The 22952-nt window shown below is 36.0% G+C and overlaps 1 protein-coding gene across 2 annotated transcripts in view; it reads right to left on the reverse strand.

Moving 5' to 3' along the window:
- The window catches only part of Rps6kc1 (ribosomal protein S6 kinase C1), a 196608-nt gene that overhangs the window by 39278 nt on the left and 134378 nt on the right, over positions 1-22952 (reverse strand). For both annotated transcript variants that reach the window (XM_027934804.2, XM_027934803.2), the window contains 2 exons: positions 4122-4169; positions 2804-2936 (listed from right to left, as the gene is read on the reverse strand). In XM_027934804.2, the coding sequence (XP_027790605.1) occupies positions 2804-2936; positions 4122-4169 (181 nt within the window). The remainder of the gene's footprint in view (positions 1-2803; positions 2937-4121; positions 4170-22952) is intronic.

The raw sequence follows: 22952 nt of genomic DNA on the forward strand, positions 1-22952 counted from the left end.
CATACTTGTTGTCTGTCTGTTCCACCTCTACACAATGGAAGCTCCATACAGGCAGAGTCTTTGTTTTAGTCATTGTCGCACTAGAACTTCACCTGGGCTCCAGTAAGCACTCAATACATTTCCAACTGAATGAATTAAAAACAGAAAAGAAAATGAATCCAAGAGACTCAAATAAATTATAGACAGTTCTGTAAGTAGTAGGAGGTTAAAGCTACAAATCATAAATATTCAAGCATTGGTAACATGGAGAAAACTGTTCAAGATTAACTTTTTCAGTAATAACTATTTATACATATGAGAGTGACTTTTTTTATAATCTTCACAGAAAATAACCACTGAGACATCATCCAGTTCACTCCCTTGCTCAAGCCAAATCTGAGAAATTACTATAGACTCTTCTCTCCCTACTCCCAAATCCATAACAGCTCCCTCTGACGCTACCCTTAGGACATCACCACTGGCAAGCCGGCAGGCCATGCCCTCAGCCTCTTTCACCCAGACTCCTACATTAACCTTTTCACATCTCAATTCTTGGCTTTCTAAGACTCTTTCCCCCAAACAACAACCAGAGTGGCCTTTTTAAAATGCAAACCAGATCTTACCACTGCTCAACATGTCTAGTGGTTCCCAATGCACTTGAAGAAAAAACGAAGTCCTTACCCTGCCCCACAAGCTCCTGCTGCCTTCTCCAGTGCCCTCCTGTACCAGTGCTGTGCTCACCTACTGATTCGAATCAAATGGCCTCCTTTCTTGGTTATCAAACATCCTGAGTTTGCTTTTACACTGGTCCCTGTACCTAGACCTAATGTTCAAAGGATGGTTTCTCTTGCCATTCAGAACTCCTCTTAAATGTCACCTTCTTAGAGAATCTCCTTGATTACTTAATAGAAAGAAACCTTAGTTGTTCTCGGTTAGATCTCCCTGTGTTAAAGATCAGATTCATGCCATTAATCTACTGCTTTTTGTTTTTCTGCTTGTCCTCCACAACAAGAATTTAAGATTAACAAGGGCAGGTTCTTTTCCTATCTTTTTCACCTAAAAAGAGCCAACTACACAGTACATGCTCAATGAATTGGTTGAGTAGCAAATGAATTGAGAATTCCTAGTTGCACCACAATTTACTATTTTTTGTATTCTAAACCCTTCTTAAAATTAAACAATAGATACCTAAAAGAAACAATCAAAACATATGCTGCTTCCAAGTTTAAATAATTCAAGCCACATTGTATAATCATATGCCCATCCAAAGTCAGGTATGGTCAACAGCAAGGAGAAAGAGACTTAGTAAAGATTATTTATAACAGCAGAAAACTTGAAGGTCCTATGTCTATGACTTTAAGACATTATAAAATTATAAAGTAAAATCAGTTTTAGCTCTAAGAGGTATAAGGGAAGGTAGAAGATGGCAGAAGAAAAACTAACATATGATTTGGAGAAGGAAGAAGAAGAAGAGGAAGATACAGTTACAAATAACAGAGGTAAGCTAGGATTGAAAATGTACCACAGATAATCTCCAACATGAATAATCCACACTGGGTAATAGAATATTGACTATAATTACATTCATCCTACTGACCTTGTTCTAAATTATTATGGATTATTACTACGCAAGTTATTTTGTTCCACACCAGAGGTGGCTGTATTTCGCTATCAGATGACATGACCTCTAATTCAATAATGTCTGTAATGCACTGGTATCCTCAGATAAAAGCTGTCTATAATGTCTGAACAAAGGTGAATTAGTTATCCAATTCACACACGCAATTAACTCTCTTAATACCTGTGAGACCATGGAGCCCCTTCTGAATTTCCTATTAAATACTGCATATGGAGGTCTTCCCTCCATCTGTAGTTATCTTGTGCTGTACTTCATAATAAACAATATTAATAGTTTATTGCCCCCATCAAAAATCTTGCATTAGTTATCATAAGAGACCTCATTCCAGATGCAATGACTCCTTTTCCTCAGAAAATTATTAAATTTGGATGTTATGCCAATTAGTAAAGCACAATAGTTCTTTATTCTCAGTAATATACAAATAATAATGTCTCTATGAAATATAAAAAATAATTAATTTTTTACTGTTTTTAAAAATATCTCTTAAAAACACCAAAAGATCATTTATATGAAATGCATTTATATTTATATGCTGTATTAAGTCATTCTTAGTAAAAGACTATTTAAATTCAGGTGTTCACAGGCAAAACCAAATCAAAACATAATATTTTTTGCCACCTGTTCCCTCCACTAATAGCTAAAATTTCATAAACAGTTTGAAGGCAGAGCCCCATGCTTCTGCTTTGTGCACATATGTGATGCCAATGGCTGTATTCATAAAAACTCAGATCAGAATAACAAGGTAATGTCAAATGTTAAGCAAACACCCTGGCCTTCTATAAAAAGGAGGTAATTAATTAATTCTTCAGGGGATGCTTTTCATTTTAGTCGTCTAACATAAATGTATCTTTTTAGCAGAGAAAAGAGAACCAAATAAAATCCCTAAAATAATGTCTAGCTCTCTTAACGTGCATTCACATTAAAGTTCTAATTATATTAGATAAATTCTATGAGAAACTAGGAAAGAAAGTATGCCTAAGAATGAATGGTACTGTATATAGTTCAAAAGAAATCTGCTGTGCACCCAAGTTTTCATTTTCCTTCCCATCTCTAAGAGGAAAGGCAGAGCAGAGGAATGAGCAAACAGCTTCTTGTATGTGTTTCACTTAAGAAAGATGTTATGGAAACTAGAAAGCTAAACAGGTGATGTTCTTCACTACATAAACAATCTAACTGCAAACCAACCTTCTGCATGCTGCAGCACAAGAAATACGGACTCCTCAGAGATGATGTACTTGTGCAGACACACCATGTTGGGCACACAGCGGGGGATGATGGTCTTTCTGTTCCTGCTGTATTCACTGCTTTTCCTTAGACCCTGACAGAGAACAAAAAGGTCAGTTGTACCCTCAGTTGCCTTTGGAGCCTGCTGTGCTCTGTGTTTATCAACCAAACTAATCTATCCGAGTTACTCCCAGCTTCAGAGAAACCACTCATCTGCTGCTCTATGCCCCTCAGTCCCTGGAGGCTGTGCTGATGGCATCTGGCGTGAATCCAGAGAACGGAAGATGCCACAAAGCTGCCATTAAAATCAATTACGTGGGTCAGTGTTTTTATTAGAGATGCTCTCAAACTAAGTCATCAGGATGACACACAGTTATTTCTCTATGACCTTTTAAGTTTGATTTTACTTATGTACATCTTTAAAACAGGAGACGTTGTGAGATCAATTCAAATTCCTGGGACACAAAAGATATTCCTACTAGATTAAACCAACAACTTGAAAATTCTATTCCAAAATAGTACAAAGATTATTATAATACCTCCAAGAGAACAAGTGTGTGTGTGAGTGTGAGTGTGAGTGTGTGTGTGTGTGTGTGTGTGTGTGTGTGTTCTAGTATCAGACTCTGGTTTCAAAGACTGACGAAATGTCAATGATAAAGTATATTCATAAAAAGCAATGTGTTTCAGTATGTGTCAATGTGACCTACTGCCATGCCTTATCAGCAAAAAAGAAGTATCAGGAAAGGAAATATAAAACTAATCAAAGCACCTTCTGGATGCTATGGAAATGCTTAAATTAAAATAGTTTCAATATATACCATCACAATTAATTCCAAAAACAATTATGAAATTGAGGAATTTTATCATCTTATTCGTTTAGTTATAAATTGAGTTAGATCAAAATGAGAGCCAGGGATGTAGATAACACTTTCCCAAATAACTGGAACAAAATTTCAGTTCTGAAGAAGTCATAATTAAAAATGAGACTGTGTATAATATTCACAAATTACACAAAATTTATTACAGATGTATTTAAACTACACACTACACATTTAAACAACACAAAGATTATTCTTCAATTGATCTAATTTATTTCCTCCCTATTTCAGAACATAAAACTTTTTTTAAATCTATGCTACAGGACATTTATCAACTTGATGAAAGGACAGGAAAATAAATACAGATCAAAAACATTAAGACATCCATACACACAAAAATTAAATCTTGTCTTTCAAAAGCACAATGTGAAAGTAAATTTGAAAATTCAAATTCTACTTACTTTTAAAATGAATGTCTGTTCTGTCCTTGTGTCCATTACAAGTAAAACCTATATAAAAATATGAGTAATAATTTAATCATAACACCATAAAACATTAACTCTACTTCTGGAAACTAAGAATTTATTAATTTCAGAATAGCTTGCTTTTAAATCCCCAAATCACAGGATATAAATAGTCTTATCCAATATAGATGCTATTATGATTTCCTTTCCAAAAATACCATATTTTAGAAACATCTCTATGTGTCCTAAATGTATTTTTTAATGAATTTCTTAAAAGTAAAGGAAATATTTTAGACAAAGAGTTTTTCCTCATGGAACACAAATGGTGAGAAAGAAATAGTTAAAAAAAAAAAAAAAAAAACTTAAAAAGAAAGAAATTGTTCAAATCTCAGCTTTCTTCCCCAAACTTCTCATGCAGCAACTTGGTATAATGGGATCTTGATAACCCGGGCCTGGCCACCACCTCAGGTATCTGTTTGGTACTGCTTCTCTACTCTGGACCCATCCTCAAATCCTTTTTACCATCAGCAAATTCTGTCAGCTCTATCCTTAAAGTAAATCCAGAATTCAAACTCCCCTCACTACGTCTAGCTTTATCTGATCCAAGCAAAGATCAACTCCTTTCTCGCTAGTAACACTGGCCTCCTGCTTCTATCTTTGCTGCCCTGTGATCTATTCTCCAAATGGCAGCAAAGGTTTCCTGTTTAAGACATAACTTAGATCATGTCGCTCCTCTTGTCTTACTGAGAGAAAAAGTCTTAACTTCATAAAATGATTTCAAGATCCTTCATGATCTCACACAGTGCCTCCTTGAACTGTCACCCACTTCCATCTTGATGACTAGAGGAATGAAGAAAGAAATTATCCCGCCATGTTAATTTTTATTATTATTATTTCTACATACTATGGCAATGGTTGGCAAACTTTTTCTGCAAAGAGCCAGGTATTTTAGGCTTTACAGGCACATGTGGTCTCTGTTGCTGCTTTCCCAATCTGCCACTGTGGCACAAAACAGCCCAATCCTGGAAATGGCCAGGGGAGGAGTATTTACACCACCAAAATCAGCAAATGCTGTAAATGGGGTCTTTTTTCCCTTTCAAAAGAGCTGGCTGTCAAACATTTACTAATCCCAACTGAAAGAGGAGGGAGAGAAATCAAAGATGAAAGAAAAAGTTAAGCAGGGGAAAATAAAAGAATGGTGAGAAAAAAGAGGGAAGTTAAGACAGGAAACCAGTTTGAAAAGATGGAAAATCCCATTTCAGACATGATGAACTTGAAGAAAGTGACAACTTCATCTTTGACCTCTCTTATGAGTATCTGACCTATACCATTTCAATTTCCATTTAGTTGCAATAGAATATTAACACAAGTACCTAATGACTATATCCCTTCCTTTTCCCCAAACCCTGCCCTCACCAAAAATAAAACAAAGTTACTGTTCTTCCCCCATAACGGCACCCTCCATGAAAACTCCCAAATCCAAGACTTCTCTAAGTCACTGTGAATTCCCATGTCTCCTACCTTCAGAACCAGTGACCAATTCTACTTCAAAAGTACCACTCATAACTAGCCTCTGTCTCTTTACTTACAATATTTTAATTATTTACTATGTTCTATGTTAATCCTTTCAACAACCCAATGAGATAATTTTACATTCCCATTCTACATACTAAAGACATTATAGCTTCACAGGTAGAGCCTGTGATGGTAGCTAACAATAGTATTTACCATTTATGAGGATTTCAGGGAGATAGTCTTACAAAAGTACAGCCAATGGTTATTATTGCTGTCACTATTGTTGCTATTTCTCTGGGAAATGTTCCCACAGCCACTTATCAAACAAGCACTCATCTTTCCATATTCAGCTCAAATATCACTCTCTCTCTCTCAATAACACTGATGACTTTCTTCCTTTGTTCTCCCATTTTATACAGTACTGACTTCTACTACAGCATCCCTAACCCTGCAATCTGGTTTTATTTGTTCACCTGTTTTTCTCCCAACCCAACTTCAAGCTCTTTATGGGATTGTCATAGGCCGAATAATGACCTCTAAGATGTTCATGCCCTAAACTCCAAAATCTGTGAATAGGTTATGTTATGGCAAAAACAATTTTCAAGATGTAATGAAGAGGCAGGCCTTAAAATACAGAGATTGCCCTGGATTATATCTTAGTGGATTTCATCAAATCACTCGAACTTTTAAAAACAGAGAACTGTCTCCTGCCAGAAGAAATGGAAACCACAGAAGTGATGTGGCAGAAGAAACAGAGATCGGAGGCTAAGAGGGAAGTGTGGTTGCTGGCTTTGGAGACCACAGGTCAGAACCAAAGGGAGGAAGCAAGGAGCTTGCAGAGAGCCTGAGAAGGAATCCACAGGCAACTTCTAGGAGCAAAGAGCAGCTATCAGCTGCCAGCCACCAAGGAAACAGAGTTCAGTCCTACAACTGTGAAGAGCAGAATTCAACTAACTTAAATGAGCTTGGAAGCAGATTCTTCTCCAGAGAGTCCAGTAAGAAATACAACACTGTTGGTACCTGTGTCACATCACTGATCTACAGAACCCTGAGATAATAAATTGCATGGCTTTAGGCTGCCAAATTTGTGCTAATAGCAGTAGAGAAGAAACTATTTCTTCTATTACAGAACATACTGTAAATGTTCAATAAACTTATAATTAGTGAATTCTGGTCTAAAAGTATGGAAAATACAAGAAAAAATGGGAGTGGGGTTCAGAAAATAATTAGAAAATAAGTCAGGACTTATATTCTATTATTAATAAGGACTATACATTTATATTTAAGCACTCTCCATAAAGATAATAGCTAAACACATGAGAATGGACCCTACTAGAATGCCTCCCTTATACTACCAAAGTTCTGGGTTTTAAGAAATTTAATTGCATAACCAAACAGGTTTTTTTTTTTTATTTGTTGGGGGTGGTGGTGGTACCAAGGATTGAACTCAGGGGCACTCAACCCCTGAGCCACATCCCCACCCGTATTTTATATTTTATTTAGAGACAGGGTCTCACTGAGTTGCTTAATATCTTGCTGTTGTTGAGGCTGGCTTTGAACTTGTGATTCTCCTGCCTCAGCCTCCCAAGCTGCTGGGATTACAGGCATAGGCCACCATGCCCAGCTCCAAACAGGTTTTTATTAATCAATTTTGTGGATGAGGAAACAACGACAAAACTGTTAATCTACCTTGTGCACAAAGATAAGAAGTTGTAGAGGCAAAATTTAAATCTAGGCAGTTGACTCCAGAGTTCTTCCTCTTTAACTACTAAGTTATAACATATGTAAACAATATATTGTCGTATTTATGTCTGAATTTTGAAAGTTAGACACAGTTGGAATATTGTGGGTAGATAACACAACAACCAAAAGTTTAATGAGAAAAGTACAAAGAAAACTAGGAAAAAAGAGTGGTTCAGATGCCATAGAAAGAGAACACTTAATGTGAGAGTAATTATCCCAGCAACTGAGAGACAACTTGAAGAACAAGGACTGAAAAATGACCACGGCCAAGGCAGTGAGAAATGGAGTAAACTGCGAAAGACAGAGGCCACACTGCCCTGATGGAAAGAAAATGGGGTTGACACATGTAAATCTTTCAGTAGAAGTAAGTCAGAAGAAGGAAAAACACTAAAATGAAACTGTGGTGGGGACATCAGTTCAAACAAAGGTTTAGACTTTGATTGTTTTCAGATTCCACAGACCTATTCTGTCCTCAATTGCCCTTTGAGCTATATTCACCAAAAATCTGAACCACCAAAGCATAGAAATGCTTCCATAAAACCTGAACATTAAGAGAACATACCATGAGTGCAAATGGAGGCACTGTGAACCTCTTTACAACAGAAGGCTCAATAAACAGCTATGTCTATGAAGACATTTAGTGTTCCTTTTTACATCAAGTTGTGGCCCTTTCAAGTCACTCGCAGGAAAGCCAGTCAAGTTTGAATAAGGCACATCTACATGAATAGAAAACATCTTACTAGGTAAAAGGTATGGAAGCCACACAATCAAATAAAAGAGCTTCTTTTTCCTACCATACGCCTCATGGAGTGAACAGAATATACCTGCATAAATCAGGAGTGATATTCCTTTGCTGGTCTCACTTAGCCATGAAGCATGAAGCGCATCAGATAAAAAGGCCAAATTAAGATGGATAAGCATGGCTGGGAAGTGCTATGTTGTTTACATTTACTTTCTTTTCCTACCAAGTTTGTTTGCAACTAGACAACGTTCACATTGAGGCAATAAACACAAGAACATATGTGATTTTTTTAAAATGTGCCCTTTGACTGTCAATTTCTCCCAAACAGGTGTTGGCTAAATGATTATAAATTGGCCTCTGGATACACCTCTTCAACTGAGCCGTACAGGGCTGGTGATAATATAATTAGACCTAAAAACATCAGGCTAGTGAATGCTTTCCATCTGTTTGGCAATAATGTTTAGTTAACAATAGTCTTTAAAAGAAGCACCTTCAGCTTCAGTTCTTAAAGTTATTTATAGAGCCATTCTTAACACACCAGCACTCTTGCTAACAAGAGCTTTAGCCACTTAGAAATTATTAGCCATACGGCTGTACACAAAGAGAAACGGCTGTATACAGAGAGAAACGACTGCATTTAACATCTGTATCTTTCCAAATTTACACGCTTCAACCTCATTTAGAGCCATTTCTTAATGAACAGAGCTATGGCGCTGCATTAATATTATAGTTGCATGCACAAAGATCATAAGGAGCCAAACATTTTTTTTAATGCCAACAGTAGGCCAATCTGTAATGAAGCTGTCAGCATAAAGGACAAAATAATAGCTTCTTTAACCCTCAAACAGAATTTGTTCATTTGTGGACTAGAACACATCAATTTAAAAACTGCTCATGGGTTTGTTCACCTTTATAAAGACAAAAATCTAATTTGTACTAATTTGATACAATTGTCTTTCTAATAAAAGGCTCCTAAAACCATCTTTTATTTCATGATAAAACAAGTACTATAGCTAAAACTGTCATGAAATAATTACCTTGGATAGCATACCTTATTGAAAGAATACAATTAATGTATTTCTCCCTTTCATTTTTCACACTTACTTATCAGCACTGTATTAGCATATGGTCTAACAGAAGAGATTACTCCATCTTTACCCATACCAACATAGGGAATGACTGCTCCTAATGGGGTGGGGGTGGGAGGAACAGCAACTTATCCCTTAAGAACTAGCCTCATCTGTTCTTCCATTCCACCAGAACAATGAAAGTTGTTCATTCTTCTCTCAAAATGTAGTAGGAAAAGTTCCAACTGATTATAGGTCTGAGTTTTCTCATTTCTACCATAAGGAAGGCCTCATATTTAACTAAACACCACCTTTGCAAAGACAAGACAGAGGGACAGAAAGTACACCAGAAGCACCAAATTTTTAAGCATGTAATGAAAAATATATTTGGAGAAAAGAAAAAAGATACGCTACTATTTAAAGACTGTGGTGAAGAAATATGGAAGGTTGCCTACAGTGGGGATTATGTGTTATATATCTAAAAGATTATGAATCTTTTTAGATATTTTACTGTTGACATTGGAAGTCTGGAAGTCTCTGAAAATAACTCTCATCTCCAATTTCTTTGAAAAGAAAGATTACCTAGGTAATTTGAGGGAATGAACATTGGTCTCTATTTTGGTAGCAGTTCACAGGATTGCAAAACAAGTAATAAAATCTAAAAGAATATTTAAGCCTACATGGACGGTAGTAATGGACAAACGTAGCCTGTCCCTTAGCTACAGTATCACAGTACAATTCATGTTTGCTGGGTTAATATGAATGAAACTTCCACTGTGAAAGTTAACTGCTTATTTATTCACATAGAAATAAGCATCCCCCAAAAGATGGGATTGACACAATAAATAAGCCATAGAAAATTCACAAGCCTAATTTTGCAAATAACAGTTTTTTCTCAACTTAAATTCAGATGAAAAAGATTGTATTTACTGTACTCTCTTTTAAAAATGGTCTACACTCAATTAGGATTAGATGAGTTTTTAACTAATCTCAAGGTGGCAACAATAGAATAGCTGGTAAAGATGTCCTTCTATAGGAATGCTTTTGAACAACAAACCTAGAGCACTAAAACTTTGCTTCTATCCCCTAATACCACACAATGATAATCAAATATTATTCCTATTTTCTGCTAGAAATCCATCTAATTTGATATCCTTACGATAGTCAAAATGTGTCTCTACTGTTAATTGTTAATTCTACACCTTATTGTCATAAGGCAGCTCTTATAAAAATTCAACTACCAGAAAACAAGGAAGGGTATTAGGTGACCTTAATACTAATAATTCTCCCCCTGAGCTCTAATGTTCTTTCTGTCTTTGGCGTCAGAACGCTAGTGATATTCCCTGTATCACTGCCCAATAACTCTAAAAGCAAAAGATGCTGCGCCCACAGCTTTCGTCCATCACAAGTTGCGGCGTCAAGAGCATCAGCATGAACAGACTGTGTAGAGACACTTCTCTTGTGTTATGCCATGAAACCAATCTGTTCTTGGTTTCACAAAAGTTTCATTAGTGCGAAGTAAAGTTTGAAGGGTAAAATCTGACATGGACACTTATAACTCTAAAGGATGGTTCAACCTACTGTCCCCAAGTATCTATTTTCAGTAGTGAAAAGCATAAAGTGTACCTCTAAGATTTAAGGGGAACAACAACAACAAAAGGTCCTTTGGAGCCTTCCCAGCATTTTATTTGTGCCAGAACATCCAACACAGCACATTATCATGAAGTGAACAAACACTACAAAAAAGGGATTGTGGATGGCAAAGTCAAGACTCACTAACTAATTTAGAACAAAGTGGAATATCTCTTTGAGGCAGGATGAGTTCTTTAGGCTTCTATCTAATCCAGATATATCTCCAAATGTAGAAGACAACAGACCACATTTACAAGTACTGTATGGAGGTAATCCTCAAAAATCTACATTTCCTTTTAGTAAATAAAATCCAAAATACCACAATTTAAAGTATACTTTAAATGTTTATCCAAACAACTGTGACTCCTAAAAACATCCCCTATTGCAGTTTATCTACTTTCCTTAGCTGTCTCAACTATTGCCAAAGAGGGGTAGAGACAGAGGAAAAAGAACCAAGTTAGGAAGAGCAAGTAACATAAAACCAAGCTGGTAAATAACTACTTTACCTATAAGAAAACAACTAAGTTTAATTTTCTTTAAATGCCCAGACATTTGCAAAGGTTTTAGTATGCTAATTTTTTAATTAAAAGATATTTCAGCAGTCAAAGCTCTTTCATATGCACTACTGATTCTTCATCAAACGTTAACTTTCCAACTTACCACCAGTATAGCCGGTGGCAGCCTGAAGGTTTACCATCTGCTGCTACCCAAAGTCACTGTGGCCACCTTCAGAACATATGCATCAAAGCCCCAAGATAAGAGACTGAGGAAATACTGCCTAAGTCAGCATAAGGGGAATGATGAACCCAGAGGCAGGCAACAGGCAAGCTACCAGAAAATGCAGAGCATCAGGAACCATCAGTCACCCCACAGAAAAAGCACCCAAGGTCATGGGGGACTCCAAGTTGAACAAAAACACAAGAGAAATACTACTATCTAATGGGATATACTTAAGTCATTATGTAATGATTTTTCTTTACAAAAAAGAAACTATATTTAAAAGTATATAATTTTTTTAAATAAGCAAAAGCTGAATAAAATGAAATATAAAATTTTAAGGTGTTTATTCGTCTATAAGTAATAATAAAGGCATACATTGTTTATGCAGTCACAAAAATAGGGTACTTTGTTTTGAAATGCTTGTTTTTCTTGCTACTATTAGACCCCCCTGCCCAACAATTCAAACATTACCCAAGGAAAATACACTTTGAGACAAGTTTAACAAAACCCACAAAATAACAATTTAAAAACCTGATGCCTGGCTACTCAAAAAATGTCATCTATTTATGGTGACATTTTTAACACAATACCTATTTGAAAACAAAATACTATGGTGGCTTATAAAAACAGAGAATCTCAAAAACCTAGATTTATTCAGTGATAATAATACTGAAATAAATTCAACATAAAAGAAATTCACTAATTTTCTTGTACTTAATCTTTTAAAATATGAAGAAAATCAATGTATAAAATCTTTTTTTTTTTTTTTTTTTTTTTTGGAAAATTATACAAAAAACAACTTTTAATTCCTGGTTTTAAAATGGCAACAGACACATTTGGTTTGTGTTCATTCTAATCTTAATCGAGGGAATTCGTTATAGTTTAAATCTACAGCATTATTAAAACATTCATGTGCTATCAGAACTGTCATAATAAAGCCATTTGTCTTACCCTCTACTTAAACTTAATACAACCATAACCTGCTGAATGTAACTATGTATAGTTTCTATAATCTAACATAATATTTGTATTATGAGTGATGCTCCATGTGAACTCAATTTATACCTGTGAATACTTAGTAACTTGAATAATAATCATGATGATTTTTTTTTAAGGATCACAGTCTGGCATTGTGATAATGGCTAAAAATTTAACAAATGCTACCTGAATAACTTATCTTCCAAGAAATGTTACAAATATATTAGGAGTCATAATATTAGAAAAAGAAAAACAAACATTTTGGTACTGCTAAAACAGATTCATAAATATAGTTTACTCAAAATTCAAAGGCTAATCATTCCTACATTGTTTCAATCCTTTGAAGAGCAATAAAATATGGTTTGCAAAGCTCTTCTTTGACAGACTAATATTAGGATCAGAAAAGATAGAAATTTTTAAATGCTTTAGCTATAAATATCAACAAACTGATTCAAAAGTTTATACAGAGATTCAAAGGGACAGAGTAGCCAACACAATTTAAAGAAGAAGAATAAAATGGAGCACTAACATTACCCAACTCCATGACCTACTACAAAATTATAATAAGCAAGACATTGTGATATTGGCTAGAAAATAAACAATTTGGGGGGCTCTGGGGACACAGCTCAGTAGTTAAGCACTTGCCTAACATACACAAGGCTCTGGTTTCATTCCAGCATCACATACACGTATACACACATGCACTCAAAGAAAATATAAACAGATGGAATGGATTAATACAACAGGATGAAGAGACCAGAAAGAGACCCATATAAATACACCCAACTGATCTTTGACAAAGAAGCAAAGGCAAAATGATGGATTAATGGCAGTCTTCAACAAATGCTGGAACAACCAAAATTCTACATGTAAAAAGGTGAATCTACATTCAAACCTTACACCCTTAACAAATTTAACCCAAAATGGATGAGAGATCTAAATGTAAAACATGAAACTATTAAATTCCTAGAAGATGGCAGATGGGAGAAAACCTGCATGGTAAAGACTTTTTGGATACAACATCAAAACCACAACCTGCCCAACAGTTAAAATGGATTTGTAGAAATTTAATTGATTATAAAAGCTTATTACAAAACACCAATCAAAACAAAAAGCTTGATTAACAGAAATAAATCTAACAAAATACAACTGTATATAATCTACAGGCAACTCTAAATCTATGGACACAAGTAGACTAAAAGCAAAAGGACATAAGAATGTTACATACAAAAGTCAGCAAAAGAAAGCTGGGGTGGCAAAATTATGGTATGCAAAACATTTTTAAACAAAAAGTTGTATGAGACAAAACATATTATAAAATTAAAAATTTTTTTGAAAAGAGGAAAGGTAGAATATTCCATAAAGGTAAAGGGGACCTTTATATAGGAGACTACAACAAGAGTAGATATACTTGCAACTCACATCATACGTTTCCCAAAATTCTATAGCACAATAGGGTCAATACCATTTTCAACAAATTATTATATATTTCAAAATAGCCAGTAGGGAGTATTTTGAATATTATCAAACAAAGTAATGATCAGTGTTAAAGATATTGGTTACAATAATTACCCTGATCGGATCAGACATTGTATACTTATATTTAAATATCACATTGTAACCGATAAATATTTTAAATTATTATATGTCAATTTTTATTTTTCTTTAGGACTGGGAATATGGCTCAGGATAGAATACTTGTCTAGTGCACATGAGACTGTGGGTTCAATCTCCAAAACTTAAAAAAATGTAGTGGATGGGGAGAGGAAGAAGAAGAGGAGAAACAATTTTTTAAATTTCCTTTTTAAATTGTGTCAAAGACTAATAGATACTTCACCAAAGAAGATAAACAGGTGGCAAATAAGTGCATGAAAAGATGTTCAACATTATGTCACCAGGGAAGTTATAATTAAAACAATGAGATACCACTACACATTGATCAGAATGGCTAAAGTCCAGAACATAGACAACAGCAAATATTAACGAGCATATAGAGCTACAGGAACTCTCATTCATTGCTAGTGGGAGACAGTTTGGTGGTTTATCACAAAACTAAACACACTCGCATCATATATGATCCAGCAATTATGTTTCCTGGTGTCTACTCAAAGGAACTGAAAACAAGTCCACACAAAATTCTACATATTCTATAAATTCTACAGCAGCTTTATTATCAACACCCAAACCTGGAAGCAACCAAGATGACTTTTAGTAGATACAAAGATTAATTAACTGTGGTACATTTAAACAATAGGATACCATGAAGCACAAGAAAGAAATGGGCTATCAAGCTATGAAAAGACATAGAGAAACCTTAAATACTATTAGTAAGTGAAGAAAGCCAATCTGAAAAGTTTATCTGTAAGATTACTATACGACATTCTGAAGAAAGCAAAACTATGGTTGAGAGAATATAAAGATCAGCAGTTACCAGATATTGTAGGAGGAGGAGCAGAGGGATTAAATTGGCAGAGAAGAGATTTTTAGGATAGTGAAAATACTCTGAATGATAATGTATTGGTGAACACAATTCATTATACATTTATCCAAACATAAAGAATTTGGACAACACAAAGAATGAACCCTAACATAAACTAAGGACTGTCAAAATTTTACACAAATTAAATTTACCGGAATTTAACTGCAGAAGGAATGCTTCACCAATTAGTTAGCCCTCAGAACCAGAACAGGTTCAGAGAACTCCACCCAGCAACATTGTTAGGCAACACGTATGCCAGAAAAAGGAAGTAAGGTACAGAAACAACTCAGCATTTGTCTTATTTGAATATGGTATGATCAGTTAGCCACCTGTGACTGCTGTGTGACTAGCTGAGACTCAGGTGTTTGTTATAAAAACAGATGTTATAGTTTGGATCTTGACTGTTCCCCACCCATGTGTTGAAGACCTATTCTCCAGCCCAGGGTGCTACTTGGTAGAACTTTTAGTAGGTGGGGACTACTGGAAGGAAGTTAGGTCTTTGGGAGAGTGCCCTTGAAGGGGATACTAGGACCTTGCACCCTTATGGTAGAGTAGGTGGTTAGCTAGAGATCAGCAGATACAGAAGGGGACAAGAGAGAGAAAGACTTCTGTAAAAGGCCACAATACTCTCCATTTGATGCCATAAGGCCATAAATTCCCATCTCCCCTTGCATAGTGAGCCTATGGAAGAAATTTATCTCAGGAATGTAGGAAGACTACTACTGAGAGCCACTCAAAGGCACCACTAGTCTCCCTCCCCCACATTCCACCAAAGGGAGCCAATCCACTCTGTAGAGTTACAAAGGCACACATGTTCCCAAGGTCACACATGTGCCCACAAGCTGCTCCAGGGGTCAGCTGACTGTCTGCTAGTGGCAGTAGGCCAGAAAGAGCAAAGTAACCCAGTATTCACACAGGGCAGGAGTGGAACTTCCCCAAAAATGGGTAGATTGTGCAGCAGCATAAACCCTGGGCCTGAAGAGGTGTAGCGACCTGCCACACCAGGGTCTCATGCTACTGTAAATTCTCACACCTTATCCTAATAAAAGCCTAAGCCTAATCATTTTAGTCCTAGCCAATCTGTCCACCCCTCTCCCTGGGTATACCTCACTTTCTCTTGCCTTTCCCCTAGTACAATAAACTTGCTCTAATTACCATCCCTGCCTTGCTACACTCCTGTTTCTGCACTGGGGTAATTACCCTAATCATTAGGGCATTACACCCAAGAACTAAAGATCACTCCACAGTCAACCTCCAGTTAACACTGTCTCTTTTTGTTTCCTGGCTGCCATACACACTTTGGCCACAATGTATTATGCTGCCACAGGCCGGAAGCAACTGGGCCAAATGACCATGGATTGAAAGCTCTGAAACCATGAGTTACAAAATAAACCTTTCCTTATTTTAAGTTGATTATCTCAGGTATTTTCTGTCACAGTGGAAAAAAGCTGACTGACACAATATACTCCTAAATTTGTTTTTCCATTAGTTGCAGTTCCTCACATAAGTTCAGAGGCATTCTCAGGTTAAACTTAATTTAACAGGACTTTGGGTGATAATGATATGCCAAATATCAATATAGATTTATCAACTGTAACAAATATATCACTCTGATGAGGAATTTTGATAAGGGGGAAAGCAATGCATGTGTGAGCACTGTGAAAATATGGAGAATTGATATATCTTCCTCTTAATTTTTCTGTACACCTAAAACTGTTCTAAATAAAAATCTATGAGAAAGAAAAAACTGATCTACTTCCCTTCCAAAAGTAACTGGTCAAACCACTGGATTACGGAACAAATAACTAAATCTAGTCCTGCCCTAGAGCAATGCAAAATATAGGTTATTCTTCAATAAATAATCCAATGTTATTATTTCAACAAATACGAATTTAAAATATCTTACATTCTTATGAGACAAATGTCAATGAATGTTAGCCATTCCTCAATGATGTCTCTTACTAGGGTGTGAGGTTAATGATTTAGTGAACAATAAATCTATCACAGAAATGTCTTTGATATATGAAAAAGAGTTTTACTTTGTGTAATTTTTCAAATCCTAGTCCTATATATCTATTACTTCACAAAACCTGCTTCCAAAGGACGTGGTGTGTCTTTGTAAGGAGTCTGGATATAAATACAGCAAAAGCCAGAATATAAAAGACAGAAATATTGGGTTTAAAACTGAATTGCTAAAGAGCTAGGAAAAACAGCCACTTAGGAGGCTCTTCTCAGATCCAAACGCTTTAAAAGCTAGATCTCTACACCTTTGTCATTCTCATTTTGATTGTCTGTTTTCTGTTTTTATGAAGAACTTGCCCAAGGCCATGAAGAGATTATGCTAAAGACAGGTTAAAACTCTAAAGTTCTGGATTTATAGGCCCAAGTTCAGCTCATGCCATTCAATTTCATAATGAATTCATTTATTCGATTTCTCTAGTTTGAATTCTGAAGTTCACTGGAGATGACTTGACACTGTTAAATTTAGATGAAAATTAATTCAATTAAAAGTACAGTCTAATGTATTCACAGTCTAATGTATTTAGCTTTAGATCTCTGTTTTCATTTGCTAGAAAAAACTAATATTCTAAAGCTGCTATAAACTATTTCACTGTCCATTCATAGCCAGGTTTAATATTCTCATTCTTGTCCTAAAGGTGCTCTATAAATATGCTTGAATCAGGTTATAGTGCCTGAAAACTGAAATGAGTCCCTAAAAAGCAGCAAATATATATCCACCTAGTTCTCTTTTATATAGTGTTCAGAACTGGTGCAAGATATAGCCAGGTAATAGAGACTCACCACTCATAATGATTATGGCAATGGAAACAACATGCTCAAATCAATCAATACACATCCAACTAAGCTGCCAATGTCAAAAGTAGCCTGATCCCAAATAAAAAGAAAATGTCTCGAGGACAAGGAAAATAAACACTATTATTTTAAAAATGTTTTTAATGAGTTTGTGCTTTTGTAGCAGATGGAGCCTAACTTCTGGTATTGATTAAAATTTAACAGTATTTTAATGTGACCTAGAGAATTTATTTAGTATATGAACACAATGTGTTCATGTTCTGAAAAATTCCCAAATATTTCAAAGCTCGTATGAAACACAAAGGCATAACATTCATTCTCAAATTGACAATTTCAGTGACTGCAACAAAGTACCTGCCAACAATCTACAGGTGTGCTCTATGAGAGATGGTGAACATGGGAGCAAGAGGGAAGTTTTGACAGTTTTCAGTTCATAATACTCTCTTGCTCTGATGCTGCAGGTGTAGTACAGACTCACAGATTGTTTGAAATTTCCAAACACATATATTGTCTCTTCCTGTTCCCTTCACAATTACTCAAAAAGCATGCTTAGTCATTTGAGCAATTTGAAGGCTCACTGGAAAAGCCACATAAATAAGATCAAAAACTACTGTACAATATGAATCAATGCTATGAGAGATAAGTTCAAGGCACTAAAAGAACACAAGCCAAAAATATTTAGATGGATAGTAGAGGAAAACAAGGGCGGTTTCTAAGAGAAGACAACAATAAGTGAGGAAGGAAAGGAAAAGAAGGCACTCCAGGAAGAGAAGTAAAACATGATGCTTTTGCATACCTACATGTTCAATGCATTTCTCTATCTACAGTTTGGGTTCATTTGTATGCCTCTGCATTCAAAATGTGATAGGCAAAAGAAGTATGTGGGGGTGGTCTTGGTTCATCCAGAAGGGGAAGAACCCAGCAGAAAATCAATAGAGAAAGGAGGGGCTAGATCAGAATTGTTTTTGTAGGTTTAGCTAGAAGTTTGAACCTGATCCTAAAACCTATGTAAAGGCATTAAATTTGAAGCAAGAGAGTTATTAGATTTATTTATTTATACTGGGGATTAAACATAGGAGTACTTTACCATTGGGCTACATTCCCAGCCCTTTTTATTTTCTTAATTTACTTTTATTTTTGAGACAAGATCTTGCTAAGTTGCTTAGGGCCTCACTAAATTGCCAAAGCTGGCCTTGAATTTGCAATCCTCCTGCTTCAGCCTCCCAGGTAGCTGGGATTACAGGCATGTGCCACCATACACAGTTAGTTTCAGAAGCTCATTTTTCTAAAGCATCACTTTTATAAATGATTGTCACAGCAGTGTGAACAATAAACTAGAGGAAGATCACATTAGAGAAAACAATGGTACATTTTTAAAAGGGGGTTAAGAAAACGGCTATAAATTTTAAACTTGCAAATGATTTTGGATGCCTGAGTTTTAATTTGAAGCATGGAATAAAAATGGGTTAAACATACCTATTGGTACCTAAAGGGTACTAGGTCAATCTAAAATAATAATTTCAGTTGTATGTCACTGACAGGACTCGATCATATTATGTTCAATAAACAAATTTATTAATGACTTGTAAAAGGTCAAAAAGACATGTTGATCAAAACTATGACTTTCAGGAAGCTGGAAGAGTTATATAATGTGTTAACTTTAGTATTTTCTTAAGTATAAATCACTAGTCCCTCTCAAAATTCCATTAATTAACAATAAAGGAATTTTTAAAGATATGAAATAATGACTATAAAAAAGATCAGAGGAGTAAAGATGAAAAAATCTGGACATTTTAGAAGACAAAATATAAATGCTAAGTGTCCACAGAGAGAGAGAGAAAAAAAAAAAGCAAGCCAATTCTTGCTGTAGAATCCCAGAAAAAAAGATGTAAAGGGTATCTCCTGAAAACAGATAGATATAAAAGGATTCTATGTTCTACATACCACGCACAGCCAGGCAGCTGCCCTTTCTCACCATGGCAAATGACTAAAGTCCATCCTCTGAATATGTGGACTGAGATAGGTACTTCAAACAGCAAAGGTAGGACTGGAGAGAAGTGCTGAAAATAGGCATCACGTGAAAACCTCTCACCAAGTGGAGAGAATATTAGTGCTCCTTCCACCACTCCACTCCCAGAATGCAGCTGGTTTCATACTAAATTCCGAGGCAGGAGGTTGGAAGCTTCTTTTCTAAGAAAACCAATTGGTCCAAAAGATAAAACATAGAGAGAGTCACATGTATTATGTGCCCTAACAAAATATGTGGATTGTTACTCAAACTGAAGAAGGTCCATTTGTTGCCCAACTCAACAAATGAAAGAAAGTCTCACACCAACATATTGAAATTTTAGAACATAGTGAAAATTTTAGAACACTAGAGAGAGAGAAATCCTATAAACCTCTAGAGAAAAAAGGAAGAGGGGGGAAAAAATCCCTTAACAAGAATCAGGAAGGGGTTGGTTTGGCTCAGTGGTAGAGCACTAGCCTAGCATGTGTGAGACACTGGGTTCCATTCTCAGCACTGCATTTAAATAAATGAATAAAATAAAGGTCCATCGACATCTAAAAATATATATTTTTTAAAAATCAGGAGAAGAAAGCAACCTAGAAGACTGGTGATGAGAATTCCCAAAACAACAAGAATTGAAACCTCTCTGTAGGAAGTCAACCAAGAAAGCATAGCCATCTGGACAACTGAACAGAACAATGAAGGAGGTATCCAGAAGAGGCTCTGAGGAAAGGATGGATTTGATGGATTATCTGCTGTGTTTGTATTTCAGAGATTTTTGAAACTCTATCAGAGGGTATGGGAATAAACAGGGTTTGGAAATAAATACCACTAAGTAGATAGAAAAATAAAGTAAACAAGGAGAAACTTAGATAATTTATTAACCTCCAGGGAAAAATACAAAAAGAAAATCCAAAGATATTTTAGCAGGTGGAAACTTAGGCCAATTTTACACAAGATTAAAAAAAATCTTAGGGCTGGAGATGTGGCTCAAGCGGTAGCGCGCTCGCCTGGCATGCGTGCGGCCCGGGTTCGATCCTCAGCACCACATACAAACAAAGATGTTGTGTCCGCCAAATACTTAAAAAATAAATAAATAAATATTTAAAAAAAAAAAAAATCTTAAATAAACATAAAAGCAATACTAACCAGAAAGACATCAACTCAGCAGCTCGGGAGGCTGAGGCAGGATCACAAGTTCAAAGTTAGCCTCAGCAACTTAGTGAGGCCCTAAGTAACTTATCAAGACCCTGTCTCAAAATCAGAAACAAAAAGGATTGGAAAGGTAGCCCAGTGGTTAAGCACCCTTTAAAAAAAAACCAGAAAGACATAGATCTTAAAATAACTGAAAGATAGTCAGCCATTGGAGAAGGGCAGTATGTAGAAGAAGGAAGTAGTATTTGAAGAGAAAAAAAGGGCTTCAAAAGAGTTTCAACTGTGTAAAATGGAACAATGGCAACATTAAGCAGCTCTGCTTCATGTATGCCTCTTTATAAACTCTTCCATGCTGCTTTAGAATTTATGTATGCACTACCTGTATCTTTCCAAATAGACGAAAGAGAAAAACCACATCTTACATAGTAAAATATTCCCAGAACCTAACACAATACTTTCCACATGGCAGCATTAAAATGATGATGTTGTTGTTTTAAGATACTAGGGATCGAATCAAGGGACACTCTACTGCTGCACTCCACTGAGTTACTACTGCCCTCCACTGAGCTACATCTTCAAAATTTAAAATAATAATAATAATTTTTATTTTGAAGCAGGCTCTCACAAAGTTGCTGAAGTTGATCTCAAACTTGCTGTCCTCCTGCCTCAGCATCCTAAGTAGCTGGGATTACCAGCATGCACCACCATGCCTGGATGAAGAGCCATTTAATGATGCACTGTAAATGGACCACAGGATCTGTAATGTCCTGGGTCAGATGACCTTAAAATCTTTTCTAACCTGGAGATTACATAACCCAAGTCATAGTAAGTAAAATGAAACTAGTTTCTTTATTCACAATTACTTTGGTTATCCTAATATAAAATTTCCTTTATAGCCCTGGGCCTAAAATTATATTAGAGAAGATAATATAACTCTCTTATTTATTAATTTTTCTTAATTATACTCAAAGATTACTTTGATTTATATATAAAACCTATAAATATGCTACATTTCTTTCAATAGTATTTATGGATTAGTTTGTTATTACTAACATTATCTGTACTAACTGGCACTATGAGAAAGTATCGCTTGAGGTCATTCTTAAAGCTTTGATTAAAAGGACTCTCTCCCCTCATCCTACCATAGCATTTCAAGCTTCTTCATGCATCTGCCCTATTACTTTCCCCACATTCACAATGTCTGATGCTCCATGGGAATTTATAAATAGAACTTCTACCCAGGTGCAGTGGCATATATCTGTAATCCCAGTGGCGTGGAAGGCTGAGACAGAAGGATCACAATTTCAAGGATAGCCTCAGTAACTTGGCAAGGTCCTGAGCAACTTAGTGAGATCCTGTCTCAAGACAAAACAAACAAAAAAACCTAAAAAGGGATGCGAATGTAGCTCAGCAGTAAAGCACTCCTGAGTTAAATCCCCAGTACCAAAAAAAAAAAAGGATTTCTATCTAACCAATTTGCTGCCTGTTATGTACTGGATATGAGGTATCCCCCAAAAGCTCCTGTGTCAATGAAGGAATATTCAGAGGTAAAATGAGAGTTGTAACCTAATCAGTCCATCCTACTTTGAATGGTCTGACTGGGTGGTAACTATGGACAGGTGGGGCATAGCTGGAAGGGTACATCTTCCCTGTGGCCCCTTCCTGGCTCCCCCTTGCTTCTCTGTTGTCATGGGGAGAGCAGCACCCCTCTGCCACAGCCTCCCTCCCATGTCCCCTCCTCCACCATGATGTGCTGCCTCACCTTGGGCCTAGAGCAATGGAGTCAGTCATCTATGAACCGAGACCTCTGTTACCATGAGCCAAAATAAACTTCTCCTCCCGTAAAGTTGTTCTTTTCAGGGATTTTGATCACAGTGATGCAAAAGCTGACTAAAACACTCTCAAGTGTCTTATTGTGGATGTGTACTAATGAATCAGTGCAGAATGTACTAAAAAGTAGAAAGTACATCCTGAT

The sequence above is a fragment of the Marmota flaviventris genome, chromosome 12 (assembly GCF_047511675.1).
Source record: "Marmota flaviventris isolate mMarFla1 chromosome 12, mMarFla1.hap1, whole genome shotgun sequence".
Lineage (NCBI taxonomy): Eukaryota > Metazoa > Chordata > Mammalia > Rodentia > Sciuridae > Marmota > Marmota flaviventris.